At 42.5% G+C, this 20543-nt stretch overlaps 1 protein-coding gene across 1 annotated transcript in view; it reads right to left on the reverse strand.

The window, feature by feature from the left end:
* Positions 1 to 621: 621 nt before the first annotated feature.
* Positions 622 to 20543, reverse strand: part of STK32B (serine/threonine kinase 32B) — a 415797-nt gene continuing 395875 nt past the window's right edge. The window contains 1 exon segment of the mRNA XM_030192595.1: positions 622 to 762. Within this exon segment, the coding sequence (XP_030048455.1) occupies positions 624 to 762 (139 nt within the window). The 3' untranslated portion in view covers positions 622 to 623.

Consider the following 20543-nt stretch of genomic DNA (forward strand, 5'->3'; position numbering starts at 1 on the left):
CCTTTATACCATATTTCTTTCCTGGATATAATTTGCAGAAGTTTAACGTTCTTTCAAGAGAGTAGAGCAATCTAATTGCCAATATGGAGATTTATTTACTACAGTGCAGTGCATGGTAATGCTTGATAATGAGTGTTATTAACCAGGGGCCCTTTTATATCTAATGGGGTGTATTAATTGTGTGAACTGATCACCTCAGTACATAAACCACATGGTGGGATAATCCCATTTCCCCCTTCTGCCATGTATAGATAAGTAAAGTCCTTAAGGACAAATGTTTTTCTGAAGAGACTTGAGTCTCAGATAAAGACAGAGTTCTGACAGACTTCAAAATTATTATCTTCAAGTTTTAATCCAGGATGTGGATGATGTGTTGTCTTAGGAAACTGGAAATTTGTATACGTTGAAGTTGATGTAATTTGATTTGTTTTTTTGAAAAATACAGACTGAAAAGGATTCACCTCATGTACAGAAACTCAACATCATGAACCGTGCCTGTAAATTAGAAAACATCGCTTTGTGAAGAAATCACAGTTTTTCAGAAGAGGAAAAGGCATATAAAGAGATGTCATTTCAGAACCTTCTGAGACATCACGATTGTCCAATAGGTGGTAACTCTGCGACTAGCTGCTGCATCCTCTTGTGCAGCCATGTCCAAGAAAGTTGTTGTTGCGCCCATCCTGAAATTTTCCATGGACTTGGGAGGATGCTCTCATTTCTATGCCAGAAGCCTGCCCACTTTGTTCTTGTTGTCTTCTCAGTCTACAAAAGAAAATAATTAGAGCAACAATCAGTATGCAGAGTTGATGGTGTATAATAGTAATAATACATAGGGATTTCTTCAGAGATATTTATGTAATCCCTTCAGGGGGTAATTGTATAAAGCATTTTCTGTGTGTACAACACATTTTAAGTGGAGAAAAGGAAGTCTTATAAAATTGTATACAGATGCAAAAAGTATGTTTACTGTAATTTTGCATCTGCTTTTATGTGATCTATACAATCTCCCAAATTCTATATATGGCAACTAAAGTTGCATGTACAAATCATATGCATGGCTGATTTGTGCACGCAACTTAATTGATTAATGAGCCAATCAGCACCAATAAACGGCTGCAAACATTAGTGGTGTTAATTGGCCATAACTGGGAATTACATGGACATCACATTCTATAACGATATGCAAGTAACTCTTATATCTGGGGAATCTATATAGCGCACCTAGAGATCCGTGCCAAAATCCAGATGAATTCTATAACTAGGCATGTAACTTAATTGGCTTAACAAGCCAACCAGTATGTTTAACAGCTCTTAATAAGCAACAATGAGAACTAATTAGCAATAATTACAATTTACGTGCACAACTCACTAAGCACATTCTGCAATGAACTGTGCCTAAATTCTAAAGCGGGCAGTTCAAAAGGGGCATGGCTATGGGTGTAGAAATGGGTATTCCATGGGCATTCCAAAATTTACATGCGTAGTTATAGAATATAGGCCAGTGCGCACAAATCTACGTGTTGGTGGGTGCATGTAGATTTATATGCTATGATTTCAACTAAGCATATTCTATATACCACACCTAAATCTTATAGAATGTGCTTAGTCAAAAATGTGTTCTGCATGGAGTTTTTAGGAGCTATATATATATATATATATATATATAATCGGGCCCATAGCGTGTATTTTCAATGGGGCATGTTTAGAGGGCATTTTGGGGGTGTTCCTATGAGTTACGCATATTTTTATAGAATACACCTGATCTGTGCCAATTTAGGCACCGACATTTATATCTGGTTTCAGCAGGCATAAATGCAGGTGCCTTAAGTTAGGAGCGGATTAGACGCTTAGGTGATATTCTATAAAGTGCAGCTACACTTTATAGAATAGCGCTCAATGCATAATTTTTTTTCCATAACGATTTTTCAGTGCAGTTTACTGAATCAAGTCCAAAATGTTCTCAGTGATATAGTTTGTGTGGTGCAGTGGGAGAGATGTGATGTATCCATGTATTTTTATATAATTTGCATGTAGGGCTTAGTGGTAATTTTATGAAGTCATTTTTGTGTGTTTCTGGCCACATATATGTGTAAATTGACTCATAAAATAAGCATATGCTTTTAGACATGGTATGTATTAGCTACCTTTATGAAGAGATTCACCAAAGGCAGTGGACAGCAAGTACAATTTAACAAAAAACTACAATTTTGATAACAGCATAACAATAGTAAAATAACCAAGTATAAACATAGATACAATAAGGGGTCCTTTTACTAAGCTGCGGGAAAAAGGGCCTTGTGGTAGTGGCAGGAGCCATTTTTCTCACATGCCAGGGCCTTTTTTACCACAGCCGGTAAAATGCACAAAAGAAATAGCTAAGCGGTAAGATAACTCTTAGTCTCTTACCAGATAGCCATGCAGCGAGGAGCACATACTGCCAACCATTGAGGTGGTAGTAAGGGCTGCTGTGGTAACCTGGCAGTAACCGGGTAGCATGCAGTGATGTCCGATTACTACCAGGGTACTGCTATGCTAAAAAAAATAAAAAATTTCTGGAACACTAGAAATGGCACATGCTCGACCGTATTGAGCCGGCAGTAGTTCAAATTTAGAATTAAAGGCCAGATACTAACTTATTTGGTGTCTCCAGATATCATTAAGGAAGCATTTGGCAAGGTAACTAAGAATAATGTTGAACTTATGTAAATTAAGCTTGCCTATCATTTTGGAACAGCTATTTCATTATATATCAATATAGAAAGAATGGAACTTGCCTTTGTGTTAAGCTTGCCTTTCATTTTACCCGATAAATGTTTACCATTTGAAGCAGGTATTTACTATAGGATCTTGGAACAGCAAACTTTTCGCCAGCATTAACAAACCTGATTACTTGTTATACCATCATGATAACCCACTGCAATACCTGGTACCTAAATTGGAAATGTGCCAGTGCACAAAATACATTCATTGGTTATGTCTTGGTAAACCTTTTCTAAAGGATACCAGTGAAGATTTTTGTAGTATATCCTCTGTACAGGCAGGGCCGTGCCAAGGGTCTGTGGCGCCCCCCTGCAAGGGATCGGGTGGAGCCCCCCCCCACAGGGATCGGGTGCCGTGCCCCCCCCACAGATAAGCGGTTGGAGCGCGCACGCGCCCCCTCCCCCCGTGAAGATGATCGCTGTCCTCTCTCCCCTGCCCTCCTGCTCCCATGTCCCAACTGCCCGCCCTCTTCTCCCCCCAACAAAATCTCTTTTAAATTTACCTCCGTCCGGCTAGCAGGGCAGCGAAGGCGCAGCGTCAGTGAAAGAGGCGGCGCTCCCGACCTCTCTACTAGTCTTCCCTTTGCTCAATGTCCCGCTTCTTCTGACGTCAGAAAGAAGGCGGGACATTGAGCGAAAGGAAGACTAGTAGAGACATTGGGAGCGCCGCCTCCTTCACTGACGCTGCGCCTTCGCTGCCCTGCCAGCCGGACGGAGGTAAATTTAAAAGAGATTTTGTTGGGGGAAGAAGAGGGCGGGCAGTTGGGACATGGGAGCGGGAGGGCGAGGCAAGTATGGCGTGGCGGGGTGCCCCCCCAGAGGACGGCACCCCCCTGCCATGCTTACCTCGCTTACCACATTGGCATGGCCCTGTGTACAGGCCACTGAGAAATGTAAGGTTACTATAACAAAATACGATGCATTCTCTGAGATTAATACAGCCCTTCATGTTCTTCCTCTACTCACCTATTCCTCCAGAGTTTCTCATGCAAACATATTTATCTTAGGTTCTATGCTTCGCTAGGGTGTGGTTGTTATTTGATATGATATCAGATTTTGCTAAGAAATAAGTAAGGTTTTTTTTTTCCATTTTTATGATTTTACTTACATTATTCTGATAGCAGTACATATTTCATCTAGTATAGTGAAGTTTCATTTATGCCTTAAAGGTCAGACCAAGTGTATTACCATTACATATGTGCTTTTATTTTATTTGCATTGTCAATATATATAATAGATTAAGTTACTATATTAAAATGAGATTCATGGTCATTTTAGTACAAGCATATTCTGTAGGTTTTTTAAAATCATGAATATGTTTTTCCTATTCGTTTCCTATATTTGCACTGCATAATCAATAGTACAGCTTCACGTGCAATACTTATGCATTGTTCATTATTGCCTGTGTTTATTGTAATGTTTTTTAATGTAGTATACTTTTCCTCAATGAACTTATGAGCAGAATGCATTAAGAATTAATCCTATGAAGCATTGCCAAAGACTTATAAGCATACATCTACGGTTCCTATGTCATGGACCTCTCAATACACTAAAGTAGTATGTTGTATGCTACATTCAACCTTGACTACAGCATTGTTTGTTTCATCATTTCTACAGCTGTTGTAACCTTTTACATGGATTGTGCCATGCCATAAACAGCCTTTAGCAAACCATGTCATGAACATTGAAGACACAATGTAGTATGTCAAGCACTGCTTCCAATGCTGTTGTTCATCACCCATTTGCTGCAATGTTTTGCTACTAAGTGACTTTTCTTCTATGAACTTAGTTCTTTACATATTCTTACAAAGCATAAGTATAAGATTGTCATGAAAGAGGTGGGGTCTCCAGAAGAAGCCACAGCGAAACTGGTCCCACCTAGGTTTATCATTCCTAGCCATATGTTTCATCAATATATGAGATATTATTATGTTTATTGTGAGTAAATGCACACAATAGTTTATTTTTAGCAAGTATTTCAAGCTGCTCAGCCCATTTGTGAGTTGACCCCCCCTTGAAATAAGGAGGGGGAGAATATGGGAGCAAAAGGCCCTACATAAAGCACTGTATATAGCATTACATAAAGCTATATAGAATTATAATTCATGGAACTATTCATCATTACCAAACTGATATTAAAATACAGATTGGCTAACTACAACTTTCATGCAAAGGCCTGTTGGATTTAAGGCCTCAGACTTGCATGCACTCAAGAAGGACACTGCAAGACATTGTCAAGATTGCAGGTGGACAAGAAGAATAACAACTGCACATTATTCGATGGAATCAGGACTTCATGGTCAGAATGATCCTGTAGCATGAAGCTTGTGGCACAGTATTTTGGTTCCCCAAATCACAATATTGGGAATGAAAAAACTTGTTGTTCCACACTTTGAGGCTCATTTTCACCCAAGAAACACACACTGTTTAGTGGAACAATGAAGTCATGGTTAAGGTGCCCCTTCAGCATGATGCAAGGAGGATAGTGTTGTGGCCCCTCAAGTCATAACATCTGAAACAAAGTTGCTGTTATAAACATTTGGGATCTGTGTGTCACATTCAAGGCCAAGATTTATGTCACCAAACCAGATGCAGCCTACAGTTTCTGCATAAAAGAAGCTCATATCTGAGGCAGGGGCGTAGCCAGACACTCAATTTTGGGTGGGCCTGAGCCCAAGATGGGTGGGCAGAAGAACCCTGCCTCATCCCACAGATGATGTGGTCTCTCCTTCTCTCACCTGCATGCCATATGGTCTCTCAAATATCCTCCCTCTCCCGCATACCTTTTAAATAGCAGATTTTCACCGGCAACGGGCAGCAACTAATACACACTGCTAAAGTTGGCTCCATACCCTTCCCTCTGATGCAACTTCCTGTTTCCGCCCAGGCAAGAATACATCAGAGCGAAGGCTATGGGGCTGGTGCGAGCAGTATGCATCAGTCGCTACTCACTGCAGGCGAAGATCTGCTATTTACAAGGTATGCAGGAGGGACAGTTGTTGGGAGTTTTCGGCTGGTGGGGCTTGGGGATCCCTGCCAGCCACATTATAGCTATGCTGGTACTGGGTGGGCCTGAGCCCAAAGTGCCAAAGCCCACCCAAGCCCACCCTTGGCTATGCCACTGATCTGAGGCAAATGTATGTTTGTTTTTCATCTGATCTGAAGTGTAGTCCCTGCTTTGAGTGCCTGACTGAGGAACACTATGCCACTTGAAAGTCATCTGATGCCATCTCCATCCGGGTTGTATAGTTGCCATGCAATTGCTGTGCAGTGCTAGTAGGTAAGATAGGTGGCTGTACTAGAAGATAAGGCCAGCTTTGTCATTTATCTTGCCTTTTTATTTTGTTCCTGCTGCTATGTAAATAAATACAATATACATTTTTATAATATCTTTGGGTGCTGTTTCACTACTTGTTAGTATTTGGTCTTTAGAATTTCGGTCTATAGATAGAGGGAACAGTTACTTTCCAGATGGTACACTACTTAATATCAAAGTGTTACTGTTTCATATTTTTCTGTAATTTATAGTAAGAGTCACGTTCCCCAATTACACCCAAAATAGTGTAATCTGTGTATGCCCTATAAGTCAATATTGGGGTAATTGAAATCAACCATTATTATAGTATTGCCCAATTTTCTAGCTTTCCTATTTCTTCATCTGTCTGTTCATTACTTAAATACATAAGTATGGCCATACTGGGAAAGACCAAAGGTCCATCAAGCCCAGCATCCTGTCTCCAACAGTGGCCAATCCAGGTCACAAACACCTGGTACGATCCCAAAAAAGTACAAAACATTTTATACTGCTTACCCCAGAAATAGTGGATTTTCCCCAAGTCCATTTAATAATGGTCTATGAACTTTTCCTTTAGGAAGCCGTCCAAACCTTTTTTAAACTCCACTAAGCTAACCGCCTTTACCACATTCTCTGGCAACAAATTCCAGAGTTTAATTACACATTGAGTGAAGAAACATTTTCTCCGATTCGTTTTAAATTTACTACTTTGTAGCTTCATCGCATGCCCCCTAGTCCTAGTATTTTTGGAAAGCGTAAACAGACGCTTCACATTCTGTCTTGGTGAATGGTAGTATAGCCCTACCAGTATACTCCTTCCCTTCACACAAGGAATTTCTATCCATAAAGATTTCATGCTGCTATCTGTTCATATAGAATGTTTATTTTGTTTGACTCAATTCCAGTTAGGAGCGATATTCAGTCCACTAACCATATATCTATCTGGATACAGTTAAGACAGCAGAAACTTATCCTGATTTTATCCGGTTGGCTATCCAAATACCAGAATAGATATAGTTGCTATTCAGACAGCATCAGTATCAATTACCCTATCTGGATATTCAGCATCAGTCACTATCTAGATACCAATGTTGAATGTCTGGATTTAATTCAGTCATGGATGATGGCATTTAAAACAAATAAAAAACAAAAAAGCAGACTGATCCAGCTGAATTCTGACTGAGAGTCAAACTAGGCTGCCATGTCCATGTCTCTCCCCTCCCCTTTCCCTATTGTTTTACCCAGCTGGTAAGGCAATAAAATCAAGTTAGACCCTCCTATAGGGGAAGGAGATGGTAGGGTAGGCGCAAGTTGTCCCAGGCTTTCCACCATGATTTCCAGCTAGACTATCATATATGCATGGCCTGGTTCTGTTAAGAAGCATGCCTACTGATCATAAAATGATCATGAATAGTTAACATTTGCCAACAGCATGCTAAGATTTTAATGGAAATTATGTTCTGCCAAGCTTGGTATAGGGGAGGGGGAGAAGGTTGATTGGCACAGCCCTTAGATGGTTGAAAACTACACCAATGTTTAACAGACCCTCCAAGTAATCTATCCCTAATTTCCCAGCATTGCACCCAACCCCATGAAACTTACTGAGATTTTGTCTCAGTAAGCTTGTATTTCAACCTACACTGGAAGAAGAGAAGGAAATGTTAAGGAGGAGAGGGGGAGGGGGAAAGTCAGGAACATGTTACGGAATTATGGCACCGCTCCTGTGCACTTCAACCCAGGGCTTTTTAGCTGTGCCTAATGTGATTAATATCCTTTTGCTGGAGATTTTATGTTTTCAGCATTTTAATCATGTGCATGTACAGTTATTTTTAGTCTGGGCATAGGCTCTACGGCTGCTGTTATTTTTCAGCATTTGATTCATTGTTATTCAGCTGTGCTATTTATATCCCTTCATATATCTGGAATGGGTGTGTTAGAAATGTTTTACTAAAGTATATGAATCTGCCTTAGTTTGGGATGAAGGACACTGGGATTAATTGCTGAATATATCTAATATAATAAAACGCACCGTGAACGTTCTAATGAGGACAACGTTCTGAAGCCATCTGACGTCACTCCCTGGTTCGTGGGGTTCGTGGAGTTCGTGGCGTTCGTGGTGTGAAGCCATCCAGCCGTCTCTGCCCCGCCCTCGCGCCTAAACAAACAAATACGGAAGCGAAGCGTCAGGGAAGGAGGCGGCGCTCCCGACGTCTAGCCTTCCCTTCGCTGTGTTCCGCCTTCAAAACAAGGCGGAACACAGCGAAGGGAAAGCTAGACGTCGGGAGCGCCGCCTCCTTCCCTGACGCTTCGCTGCACGAACCGCCACGGAGGTAAAGTTAAAAAGAATAAAAAAAAAAAAAAAGGGATGCATGGATGCGAAGGGGGGGGGGGGGGGGGGGGGGGGGGGGCATGGATGCGAGGCATGGATGCGAAGGGGGGGGAGAAGAGGGCGGGCCAGGCTGGGACATGGGAGAGAGAGTAGCATGGATGCGAGGGGGGGGGGGGGTCATGGAAGGGCGAGAGGGGACTTGCTGGAAAAGGATGAATGGAGGCGGCAGGGGACAGAGGAGCATGGATGGGTATGGATTAGGAGGGCAGGGCACAGGGAGAGAGGGGAATTACTGGAAATGGATGAATGGAGGGGGCAGGGGACAGAGGAGCATGGATGGGCATGGATTGGGAGGGCAGGACTCAGGGAGAGAGGGAAATTGCTGGATAGGGAAAAATGGAGGGGCCAGGTGACAGATGAGCATGGATGGCATGGATTGGAAGGGCAGGACTCAGGGAGAGGGGAATTGCTGGATAGGGATGAATGGAGGGGACAGATGGGCATGGATGGATATGGGTTGCAGAGCAGGCCTCAGGCAGAGAGGGAAATGCTGGATAGGGAAAAATGGAGGGGCCAGGTGACAGATGAGCATGGATGGGCATGGATTGGAAGGGCAGGACTCAGGGAGAGGGGAATTGCTGGATAGGGATGAATGGAGGGGACAGATGGGCATGGATGGATATGGATTGCAGAGCAGGCCTCAGGCAGAGAGGGGAAATGCTGGATAGGGAAAAATGGAGGGGCCAGGTGACAGATGAGCATGGATGGGCATGGATTGGAAGGGCAGGACTCAGGGAGAGGGGAATTGCTGGATAGGGATGAATGGAGGGGACAGATGGGCATGGATGGATATGGATTGCAGAGCAGGCCTCAGGCAGAGAGGGGAAATGCTGGATAGGGAAAAATGGAGGGGCCAGGTGACAGAGGAGCATGGATGGGCATGGATTGGAAGGGCAGGACTCAGGGAGAGGGGAATTGCTGGATAGGGATGAATGGAGGGGACAGATGGGCATGGATGGATATGGATTGCAGAGCAGGCCTCAGGCAGAGAGGGAAAATGCTGGATAGGGAAAAATGGAGGGGGCAGGTGACAGACAAACATGGATGGCCATGGATTGGGAGGGCAGGGCTCAGGGACAGAGGGGAATTGCTGGAAAAGGATGAATGGAGGGGGCAGGGGACAGATGGCCATGGATTGGGAGGGCACGGCTCACACTGTCTCTCTCATATACAATGTCTTTCTGACTCTCACTCTCACACACTCTGTCTCACACAGTATCACATTCACTCTCTATGTGCCACACAGTCACTCACACACTCGCTTGGTGTCATACACTCACTCTCACAGAGAATCTGTGTCTCACACACACTCTCTCTCTCTCTCACACTGTGTCTCACATACGCACTTGCACACACTCTCATTCTCACACACTCACTCTCTCTCACACACAGTCACTCTCACATACACTCTCTCTCAAACATACACACTTTCACTCTGACTCTCAAACACTCACTCTCACATACACTCTCCCAAACATACACACTCCAAGGAAAACCTTGCTAGCGCCCGTTTCATTTGTGTCAGAAACGGGCCTTTTTTACTAGTGTTTACATATTTATACATTCATAGATGCTGAATATATGCCTTCAAGTTTGAATAGCTTCTTTATTTCTTATCAGTTAAACAATGAATAAATGAAATGCTAAGAAACCTTAATACTATAAGGGAAAGGAGATTAGATTGTGTATAAATTGGTTTTGTCCTGTTTTGTTTCATGTTTAATGTGTTTTAGTTACATTTGTATTAAGCATATACTGTATGTTTGGGATCCATTAGTGCATTATTGAACAGTATGGAATACGAAAAGTAAATCAACAAGTTAGATGAAAATTTACTCTAGGGACTAGATGCTCTTTGATTATCCTCCTGACATTGCCTTGTAGTTGGATGTGTGAATATTTATGCTGATTTATGCTATGATTCTTTCTGCATAAAATTCTTCTTGATGTGGTTTGGTGGTAATTCTTTAACAGAGCCCAAGTCCAAAACATTGCCTATTTTATAAAGGCAACATAGGTATTTATGTGTTGATTAATAGGCACCCAGAATAATAATGCACAAATTCACATACAAAAATGTAGACCTACTCCAAAACAGGTGTGATTTTGTGCATGTGCTCTATACGTGTAAACATGGACTCCTTTTACAAAGCTGCACTAGCGATTCCGGTGCAGCAAATGCAACGAAGCCCAAAGGAATTGAATGGGCTTCACCGCATTTGCTGTGCGGGAATTGCTAGCATGGCTTTGCAAAAGGAGCCCTATATCTATTATAAAATACAATACCAAGACCATAGAAGCATAACAGAGAGAAAAATGAAAGCTGCTAAAGATCATGTGGCTTATCCAGTCTGCCCATCCATACCATCTACTATCCCTTCCTCTCTATCAGAGATCTTGGGGATCTTTCACTAAGGTGCACTAGCATTTTTAGCTGTTGCTAAAAATCAGCTAGTGCTAAATGCTGAGACATCCATTATATTTCTGCGGGCCAGTGGCGTACCAAGGGGGGGCGGTGGGGGCGGTCCGCCCTGGATGCACGCTGCTGGGGGGTGCTGCGGCACGCGCCTGCTGCGCGAGTTCGCTAACTTCTCTCGTTCGCTGCAGCTCCCTCTGCCCCGGAACAGGTTACTTCCTGTTCCGGGGCAGAGGGAGCTGCAGTGAACGAGCAAAGTTAGTAAACTCGCAGCAGGCGTGCGCTGCAGCACCCCCCCCCCCAGCGGCATGCACCCGGGGGGGCTCTTTCGTGGGGGGGTGTCTTCCGCCGGGGGGGGGGTCCTCGCTGCATCGGGGGGGGGCGCTGCACCCGGGGGGAGGGCCCCGCCCTGGGTGTCCGCCCCCCTAGGAACGCCACTGCTGCGGGCGTCTCAGCGTTTAGCACCAGCTAATTTTTAGTGTGAGCTAAAAACACTAGTGCACCTTAATAATAGATCCCCCTATGTATATAATCCCTGGTGGTAGACCTGTGGTATTACACTTTAAGGAAAATGATAGTATTGGGCTCATTTTCAAAAGAGAAAAACATCCAAAAAGTGGCATAAATCTGTATTTGGGCGTTTTTCTCACAAAAATGTCCAAATTAGTATTTTCAAAACCAATTTTTAGATGTTTTTCTATGAAGTCCGTCAGAAGTGCGTTCAAATCACTAGGGGTGTGTCAGAGGCATATTAAGGGTGGGATCTGGGCGTTCCTAACACGTAGACGTTTTTCAGACATAAAAGAACAGAACAAAACTGTCCAAGACTAACACTAAGAAATTTTGAGCTAGACCTGTTTTTATAATGAAAAAGGCACAAAAAGGTACCCTAAATGACCAGATGACCACTAGAGGGAATCAGGGGTGACTTCTCCTCACTCCTCCAGTGGTCACTAACTCCATCCCACCCCCCAAAAAATGTGATAAAAACATTACTTGCCAGCCTCTATGCCAAGCTCAGTTGTTACATTCAAGCCCATTAGAATAGCATGCAGGTTCCTGGAATAGTCTAGTGGTGGGTGCAGTGCACTGCAGACAGGTGGACCCAGGTCCATACCTCTCCCTACCTGTTACATTTGTGGATAAACTGTGAGAACTCCAAAACTCACCAGAAACCCACGGGTGCCCCCCTTCACCCGTAAGGGTTATGGTAGTGGTGTATGGTTGGGGGTAGTGGGTTTTGGGGCTCAGCAGACAAGATAAGGGAGCAATGGTGAGATGTGTACTTGGGTGCATTTTATGAAGTCCACTGCAGTGCCCCCTAGGGTTCCCTATTGCTTTCCAGGGTTGTCAGGGGGACCAGTCTACTAAAAATGCTGGCTTCTCCTACACCCCAATGGCTTGACTTTGTGCGTTTGGCACTTGGACGTTTTTTGTTTGAAAATGGACCTAAAAACAAAACGTCCAAATCACAAAACCTTGTATTTTCAAAAACAAAAGATAGACGTTTTTTTTTTTTGAAAATGGCCTTCTTTCCTATTCAGATTTTTGATGTTTTTTGCAAAATGTCCAAAGTCGGACTTAGACGTCATATCGAAAAAGCCTCTCCATGTCATGGTTGACGTTACTTTGGGTTTCCTACAATAACTCATACCAAACCAGGGAATTTAATATTAAAATAGTTTTTATTACAATACTCTTAATAAGATAAGTAGTTATCAAATTTTCTAAACAATAGGAATACAATAAAATGTGTTTGCTTTCCAGTTACACACTTCCAAGCAATAACATATTCAGCACTTCAAGACCAATTTCAGATAAGTATTGCAGTTAAATATTGAAGCTCCTTGTCTTAGATTATTCACTCTAACTAGTTCTATCAAAAGCTCAGTGCTTTAAACTACTTTGATCTTTTAACAGATTCAGTCTTACAAAGTCTTCCTATCCACTGAACCTCAAGATCTGGAATTTCTCACCAAGTATTGTTTTACTTCTATTTCTCTCTCTGTCTCTCTTCTCTCTATATTTTTTTCTTTGTTTCTCTGTTTTTAATGTGCACTTCAGTCACTTAGCTGTTTCTCTACCTTTCTCTTCCCAGGACTTTTTTTATAGCATTTGGCGTCTGTGGAGTCTTGAGATTGATGTCACTCGGGTATACCAAATGAGCTTACCTTTTCTTCTCTTTGCATTTATACCTACTAACCTACATTTACCAAATAAACAAAGAGATCCTGACTCCCTGGTGCACATATTTTTCGTTTTAGTGTGATCTTTCTTTCTTTTTGTTACTAATTGAACACAAGCTACCCACTGAAAGGAACAGATAATCAGTTTCTTCTACCTATCTCACCCTTCAGTAAATTTAATCCATTCAACTGTCAGGTCAAAATCAAGTTCACACTCCCCCTGTTTATTTTTAATCCACATTCATAACTAAGAGATATTGCTCAACTGAAGCTTTCACTACCAAATGACTTTGCTTCCACTAACCATTAAGGCATAGATTAGAGAGATAACACAGCCGCATAAGACTACCACTAGGGGGCATTCTTTCCATATAAGAAGGATACTTCCTTATATAGAAAGGATGCCCCCTAGCAGTAGTCTCATGAGTCTATTGCCAGACGGAAGAAGCACCATTTTGAAGGACAATGCTGACCTGGGCAGTAGTGGAGGGGGACTAATTCTGCACAGCATCACTACAACACTTGCATTAGCCTCAGATGAGTCCTGGAAGGGGCTGGGGGATGGGGGGATGGATCAGGTGGATGAGGTTTATCTTTCATGGTGAATTGAGGAGGTCATGGGTAGATCTTGATGGCCAAGTGGGGGCCCAGAGTGATTGGTGAGGTTGGGGGTATTGGAGAGGTGGGGGGGACCTAGAGTGGATTATTACGTTAATGTTTAGGGGAGAGAGATCAGACATGAAGGTGGAGGGGCTGGAATGGATGGTGATGTTTGGGTAGGGGGAATGAGCATTGGGGGCTGCCTAGGGAGTGGGCTTGGGGGGGGGCACCTGGGAATGGAGTAGAGGAGTGGCCTAGTGGTTAGGGTGGTGGACTTTGGTCCTGAGGAACTGAGTTCAATTCCCACTTCAGGCACAGGCAGCTCCTTGTGACTCTGGGCAAGTCACTTAACCCTCCATTGCCCCATGTAAGCGGCATTGAGCCTGCCATGAGTGGGGAAAGTGCAGGGTACAAATGTAACAAAAAGAAATAAATCAGATGACAGAAAGGGGATTGGAGAGGGTTATTTCCTGTCCTCAGCCTCCTCCTGCTTTAGTATGTGCTACTTGGCTATCAGTAGTGCCACAGGACTTACCAATAATTGTGGCAACATGGGACAGCTAATGTGCAGTAGTGACCTATCCAGTTCACCACTTTTGGTCCTATGTTCAGTCCTTTCAGCTTATTCACGAGTCTTCTGTGGGGGACCATATCAAAGGCTCTGATATTGTCTCTCACATACAGCGCCACTCCTCCACCTCTTCGGCCCTCTCTATCCTTCCTAAAGATTATAGCCTGGTATGGTCACATCCTATTCATGGGAATCATTGAACCACATCTATGTAATAGCAACAATATCCAAGTTTTGTTCAAACATCAGGGCTTGTAAGTCTTGTACCTTTTTACTTAGACTATGAGCATTTGTTCTCATTGCTTTCCATGTGCTTAGTGAGTTTAGGTGGTTTTCTATATTTAGATGACCTTTCCATCTGTCATTATGTTTATTCTGGGGGTGATTTTCTGAATTCCCTTGCTTCCTTTTGTCACCCCAACCTTCTAGTTTAAATGTCCTTTAGATTGTAAGCTCCTTTGAGCAGGGACTGTCCTTCTATGTTAAATTGTACAGCGCTGCGTAACCCTAGTAGCGCTTTAGAAATGTCAAGTAGTAGTAGTAGTAGTAAATGTCTAGAAACATACTGTCTGAATTTCACTCCAAGGATCCTTTTTCCTGTCACAGAAAGATGTAGCCCATCATTACAGTACAGCCTGTTATTATTCCACGTATTACCCCATGCTTTTATGTATCTAAAACCTTCTTCTTTATACCAAGACTCAAGCCACTTATTGAATTCCACTGTTTTGCGTAGTCTTTCATCTCCTTTCCCCCATGTAGGAATTACTTTAGAAAAAGCCACAGTCCGAACCAAAGATTTCAGTCCCTCCCCAAGCTTCTGGAATGCTCTCTGTGCTGTAAACTTGCTATTGTTGGCCAGGCCATTTGTCCTCAGGTGAATTGCAACATCAGTTTTTGGAGCCTTGTTCTCTTCTCAGATCATTTTCAGTATTTGGTCAGTACATCTGGTAGCTGGATCCTGGAAGGCATTTCACTAGGTTGGAACCCTTGAACTGTGTTCCTAAGTTAATGCCTCTGATAATGGAGTCTCCAAGCAGTAAGAATTTTCTGCTTTTCACCAATCTGTCATTGTTTGGGGGATGTCTCTTGGGTTGTGCTACTTTCATTGCCTCTGTTTCCACCACAGTACTTCTTATTTCAGCATCATAATGATGTAACGCAGCAAAATAATTTGACAGGGGCAAAGGTTGGGAGGGTGAGTGCTTCTGTATGCCCCGAAGGGTTTACTGTCTGTCACAGATTTTAGTCTACTAGAGCCTACTGTGATCCACCAATTCCTCTGTTGTTTCATTCTCTGTGGCAGTGGTGGTGGTAAATTGGCTGGGAATTGAGTACTCCTGGATGCTTCTTTAATTGTAGCTAATTCCTTCTTGAGGTTGTTGGTCTCATCTTTCAAAGCTAATATTTAGAGACAGATAGCTTTATGGATCCAGATAGTTTGCCTTAGGATTAAAGCAGAACATGTATTGCACTGAATGAAGGTCATATTGACGTGAATCACAAGTGTAAAAGGTGAACTATGATAGGGGATAGCAAGGAGTAAGAATGCTCAATTATGGTGTAATGAAAATACTTGCCCTATATAAAGGGAGTTCACCTACAGGTGGGTGGCACTATAGAGCCAGACTCTCTGCAATTGAAAAGACAGATCTATTTCTTTTAATAGGCTACAATAGAAGGAGGTAAAGTCAGCAGTTTATCAGGAAGATATTAAGAGAAGGACATAGGTAACATCAGCTTACAATCAGTGCTTACAATCAATGCTTACAATCTCTACCTCCACCAGCTGCAGGGGTTTGTTGGGTTTTATCAGTATCGCTGCCGCATGCTAATGACATCAGTAAGGCCACGAGGTGAATCCAAAGATAATCACAACCACCCCAGTAAGTTATTTCAGGTGCCTCTTGCAATGCTCACCAGGCTCACACTTTTCCTTACCTCCCTAATCTCTATATTTCTTATCTGCTGAATGATTTCAGAAGCAGTAGTGAAATCTTGGCTTGTATGATGCTCAGAATAGCTAGCAGAACTATTTCTGTACTGTGATATTGTTTATAACAGTGGTAGAGGTCCTAGTAACCATTTTAAGGCTGGAGCCATGAGGGGAAGGAGTGAAGGGGTATTGTTCCTGCCCGATGGACCTACCACCAAGGTTCTTAAATATGGGCATGTAGAGGGGAGTGTGTGTGTGGGGGGTTATTGTTGGGGATCTAGATCTGTTTTGGAGGGATGGAGATAGGGGAAATCAGAATCAGGGAGTGGTTGGTTAGGAAGGGTTATTGGAATTGGAGGTGGGGTGGAAGTACCTGCTTCCCCTTATATAGTTGCCAACCGATATTCAGCCAGGGTACGCATGGCCTCAGATATTCAGTGCTGGTGCAATATTGGGGACTATATCAGCTTAAAAAAAAAACAATGTCTGCTGCCAGCAGAATATTGACTGGAAAGTGTTTTATTTTTATTTATTAACTTAAAAGGTGCTCATTTTAGTCAGTACTTGGCTCCCCTTTGTTTATTTCTGGATCCAAAATGAAACCAAATTAAAATTGTGGCCTCACTACTTAATTGTTAGCACTTACATATATAGATTTGTGAAAAGAGGCAGCTATGTGTGGAAGAAATGCCCCTTACAAGTGAAAGTAGCAAAATTACCATTTCTATGTGGAAGCTACCAGGCCTATGCCTTTCATTTTTTCAGTGTGCATATCTGTAAAATGCTGCTCCCACTGTACATGCTGGCAAGTACACATGCATTTCTATAGGTATTTTAGAAAAGGTTCTGGGTCAGCATGCCTTTTCTAAAATACTGCTAGAATTGAGCAGTCCCAACTTGGCATCTCATTTCCAATCTCTAAATTCTATGTACAATGGGGCTTCACGTGTCTTTATAAAGTAGACTTAAAATTGGTGCTTATTTGACTTCCCAATCTAGGTAACCTGTTATAAAATTATTCTCTTATTGTCCATCATTTAGAATACAGGCAACAGGACATGGTGCATCTGTCTCGTTTGCAGATAATCAAGTCACCATGCTAGAAATTGGATGATATATTTCTCTCAGGCAGTGCTTAATTTAATTTTCTAGGAACTCAAGTGTAAATATAACAGGTGCTTCATAGTTTGAGTGGCTGACCTGACAATCCAGCAACAGCTTCTGAAAAAAAAAAAAAAAGAAAGATGCTTTTTGCCTAGTTTATTAATGCAGATTGCAACCATGTGTTGCAAGTATACTCTTGATAAGGGAAATAATTGCTTATTAAGTAAAACACCTTGTTTCTGGTTCATTGTAAGGATCACTGATCTGCTAGTTATTAGCAGATGCTGAGAATCAAACCCCCATCTTTGCAGGCTATACTTTTTATTCACTGGCTAGGCTGTTGTGACCTATGCCTGGGTGTAAGGTAGTTTGCATGGTGGCTGCACAGTGTTCTTGATGATTCCCAGCTGCTCCCTCTAATGGCTCCTCACCTGAAGTATCTTGGCTATATGTTGCCAGCCAATTTCTGTGCTAGCTTCAGGTTCATCGTGGCTTCTTGTTCCTTCCAGAGACTAGCCTTGTTCTCATCAATTCACTCTTGTTCTTATATATCCTGCTTTTATGTCTGAATCCTGGTTTTCTACCTGGTCACTCTTCTTGCTTTTGGATTAGAAGGAAACCAAATTTTGGTTACAGTTTTTGTTCTGGCACTGAAACTGACCCAAAATCCATTTTCAGCGAGTTTCAGTCTTGCGCCGAAAAATGCTTTTTGACGTTTCTGCTGCTTTTCAGTTTTGCCCGATACCCACCACTTGTTTTCAGTGGTAACCAACCCCCCCCCCCCAAAAAAAAAAAAAACAGGAGTAGCCTCTCTCCCTCTCCTTTTCTCCCACCCACCCTCCTACCCACCTGTAGTCCCCCCCCCCCAGGCCTATCTTATAATACCTGTTGGTCTAGGGCAGTGGTTTTTAACCCAGTCCTCAGGGACCACCTAGCCAGTTGAGTTTTTAGGATATCTACAATGAATATACATGAGATGTATTGTTATGCACTTCCTTCAATGCAAATATCTCTCATGCATATTTATTGTGGGTATCCTGAAAACCAAACTAGCCAATTAGTCCCTGAGGACTGGGTTGAAAACCATGGGTCTAGGATATAGTGCATGATGGCTCTGCTTTCAAAATGTCTGCTATGACCTCTAGTGACAGTCTCTGAGTCTGCCATTAGAGGTCATGGCGTTCATTTTGTGATTGTAAGGTAAAGGTTGTGGTAGCCATTTTGAGAGCTGAACTTCCTATAAAACATTGTTTGGATTTTGAAAAATTCATTCAGAACTTACTTATTAGGATCCAAATACATTGCTCCGGACTCCCCCCATCCCTAAAAAATATGTTTTGGTAAAGAAAAGAGGATGGTGGACTTGTCCAGTGAGTGCATTCGCCTCTAGAGAATGAACACATTCAACCCATGCAGCCTCCTCTCTTTCCTCTTCTCATCTTATCCAAATGCTGTTAATTTTCTCTTTCTCCTCTAATACCTAACCAACACTTTCTTCTTTTACCCTCATTCCCCAGCTCTCTCACTCTTTTATTTCTCCTGGATTTGGTTTCAGCTGAAACAAATCAATGAGTTTTGGAGGTGGTTCTGACAGTTTCAGCTGCAGTTCCAGTTTTGTCTGAAACTGAAAAGTAGTTTTAGTTGCCCTCCATTCTGCATCATCAACATCCTGTCAACCACCTGAATCTGAAGTAGATGGAACATCAGCCCCTGTATGCTAGAACACAGATTCCCAAACCTGCCCTGGGGGAACCCCAGTCCCTCAGGTTTTCAGGGTATCCCCACTGAATACTCATAAGTATATCCAAAAATTGAACCTCCTGACCACCTATATGAACTGTAAATGAAACATTCTCATCTACATGATTCAAATACAACATGAATTCTTTCAGTTGTTCATGAGAGTGATTTGCATACACTGCATCCTTGGTATGGAAATCTATCTCATGAATATTCATTGCTATACTAATAACAATCATAGTACAATTTTAATATTAATTCCACATTATTTTTTATTATCTTTACTAGAAAAACACATTTAACAATTACACTTAAACTTTCAAAAAAAAAAAAAACCTAACTGGAGTCACAGTTAAGGTATGATTCCCCGTATATCACAATTGCCTTAAATGAATTAAGTTGGTGATAAATATCCATTGGGGATATCCTGAAAACCTGACTATCGGGGGTTACCCTGGGATAGGTTTGGGAGTCACTGAGCTATATCAAGCAACTATAGTGGCAGAAAAATTGGTTCAAGGTGACTGAAGGAAGCAGACAAATCAACCCATGGGGAATGAATTAAGTGCCACAACAATGAATATCAGCTTCAGAGGTGGAAGGTGATGGAAGGAACATGCTGGGGTTGGATTTGGAATAAGGAAAAGGAGAGTGCTAGGGTTAGGAACAGTGGTGTGCTGGAGCAGGCTCTCACAGGCTCTCGAGAGCCGTTAGTTAAGTTTTTAAGAATTTTGGGAGCCGGTTCTCCATGGCTACTTTAACAAATGGATCCCAAAATGTGGGCTTGGGCCCCTCCTGAATTCTCTTTTACTTTGCTGGCGAGAGAGAGCCCCCTGTTAACAATTTACCAGCACACCCCTGGTTGGGAAGATGGTTAAGTACTGTGATGGGGTTGGGGAAAAGCAGGAGATGAAAGAGGAAGAATGCTGGGGTCAAGCATAGGGGAAACAGAACACCAATTGTGAGCGAGAAAGAGGAGATTGCTGAGATCAGATGAGAATAGCTCAGGGATCTGGGTAGGAGAAAGGGGAAGGGAGAAAGTACTAGGAATCTGGGTTGCTTAAAGGAAAGCAATTATCAACTAACTGTGTCAGCTTATTAGACTCTATGGAATCTTTTAAAGGAGAAGTAATGTTTTGCAGCAATTCCCACACTCCTTGGTAATGTTCTTGGTGCAGTAAATACAGCAACCCTGAATTGCTGAATGTCTTGATCTACCCCATCATATCAGAGACAAGGAGCATGCGGGATCACCAAATTCATGTGTAACTTACAGAACAGAGTAAGCTATGTATGAAAATGTTGCAAGGTAGTTGTGAACACTTATGCCTGCCATTGGCATGACTCAAGTGATTGTGGCTATATATTGGTGCCTATCTCCGTCCCTATTCCCATATTCTATAATGACACATACCCATACCCACATACTTGCCATTACTACTACTACTATTTAGCATTTCTATAGCGCTACAAGGCATACGCAGCGCTGCACAAACATAGAAGAAAGACAGTCCCTGCTCAAAGAGCTTACAATCTATAGAATACTG

This window comes from Microcaecilia unicolor, chromosome 2, assembly GCF_901765095.1.
Source record: "Microcaecilia unicolor chromosome 2, aMicUni1.1, whole genome shotgun sequence".
NCBI lineage: Eukaryota > Metazoa > Chordata > Amphibia > Gymnophiona > Siphonopidae > Microcaecilia > Microcaecilia unicolor.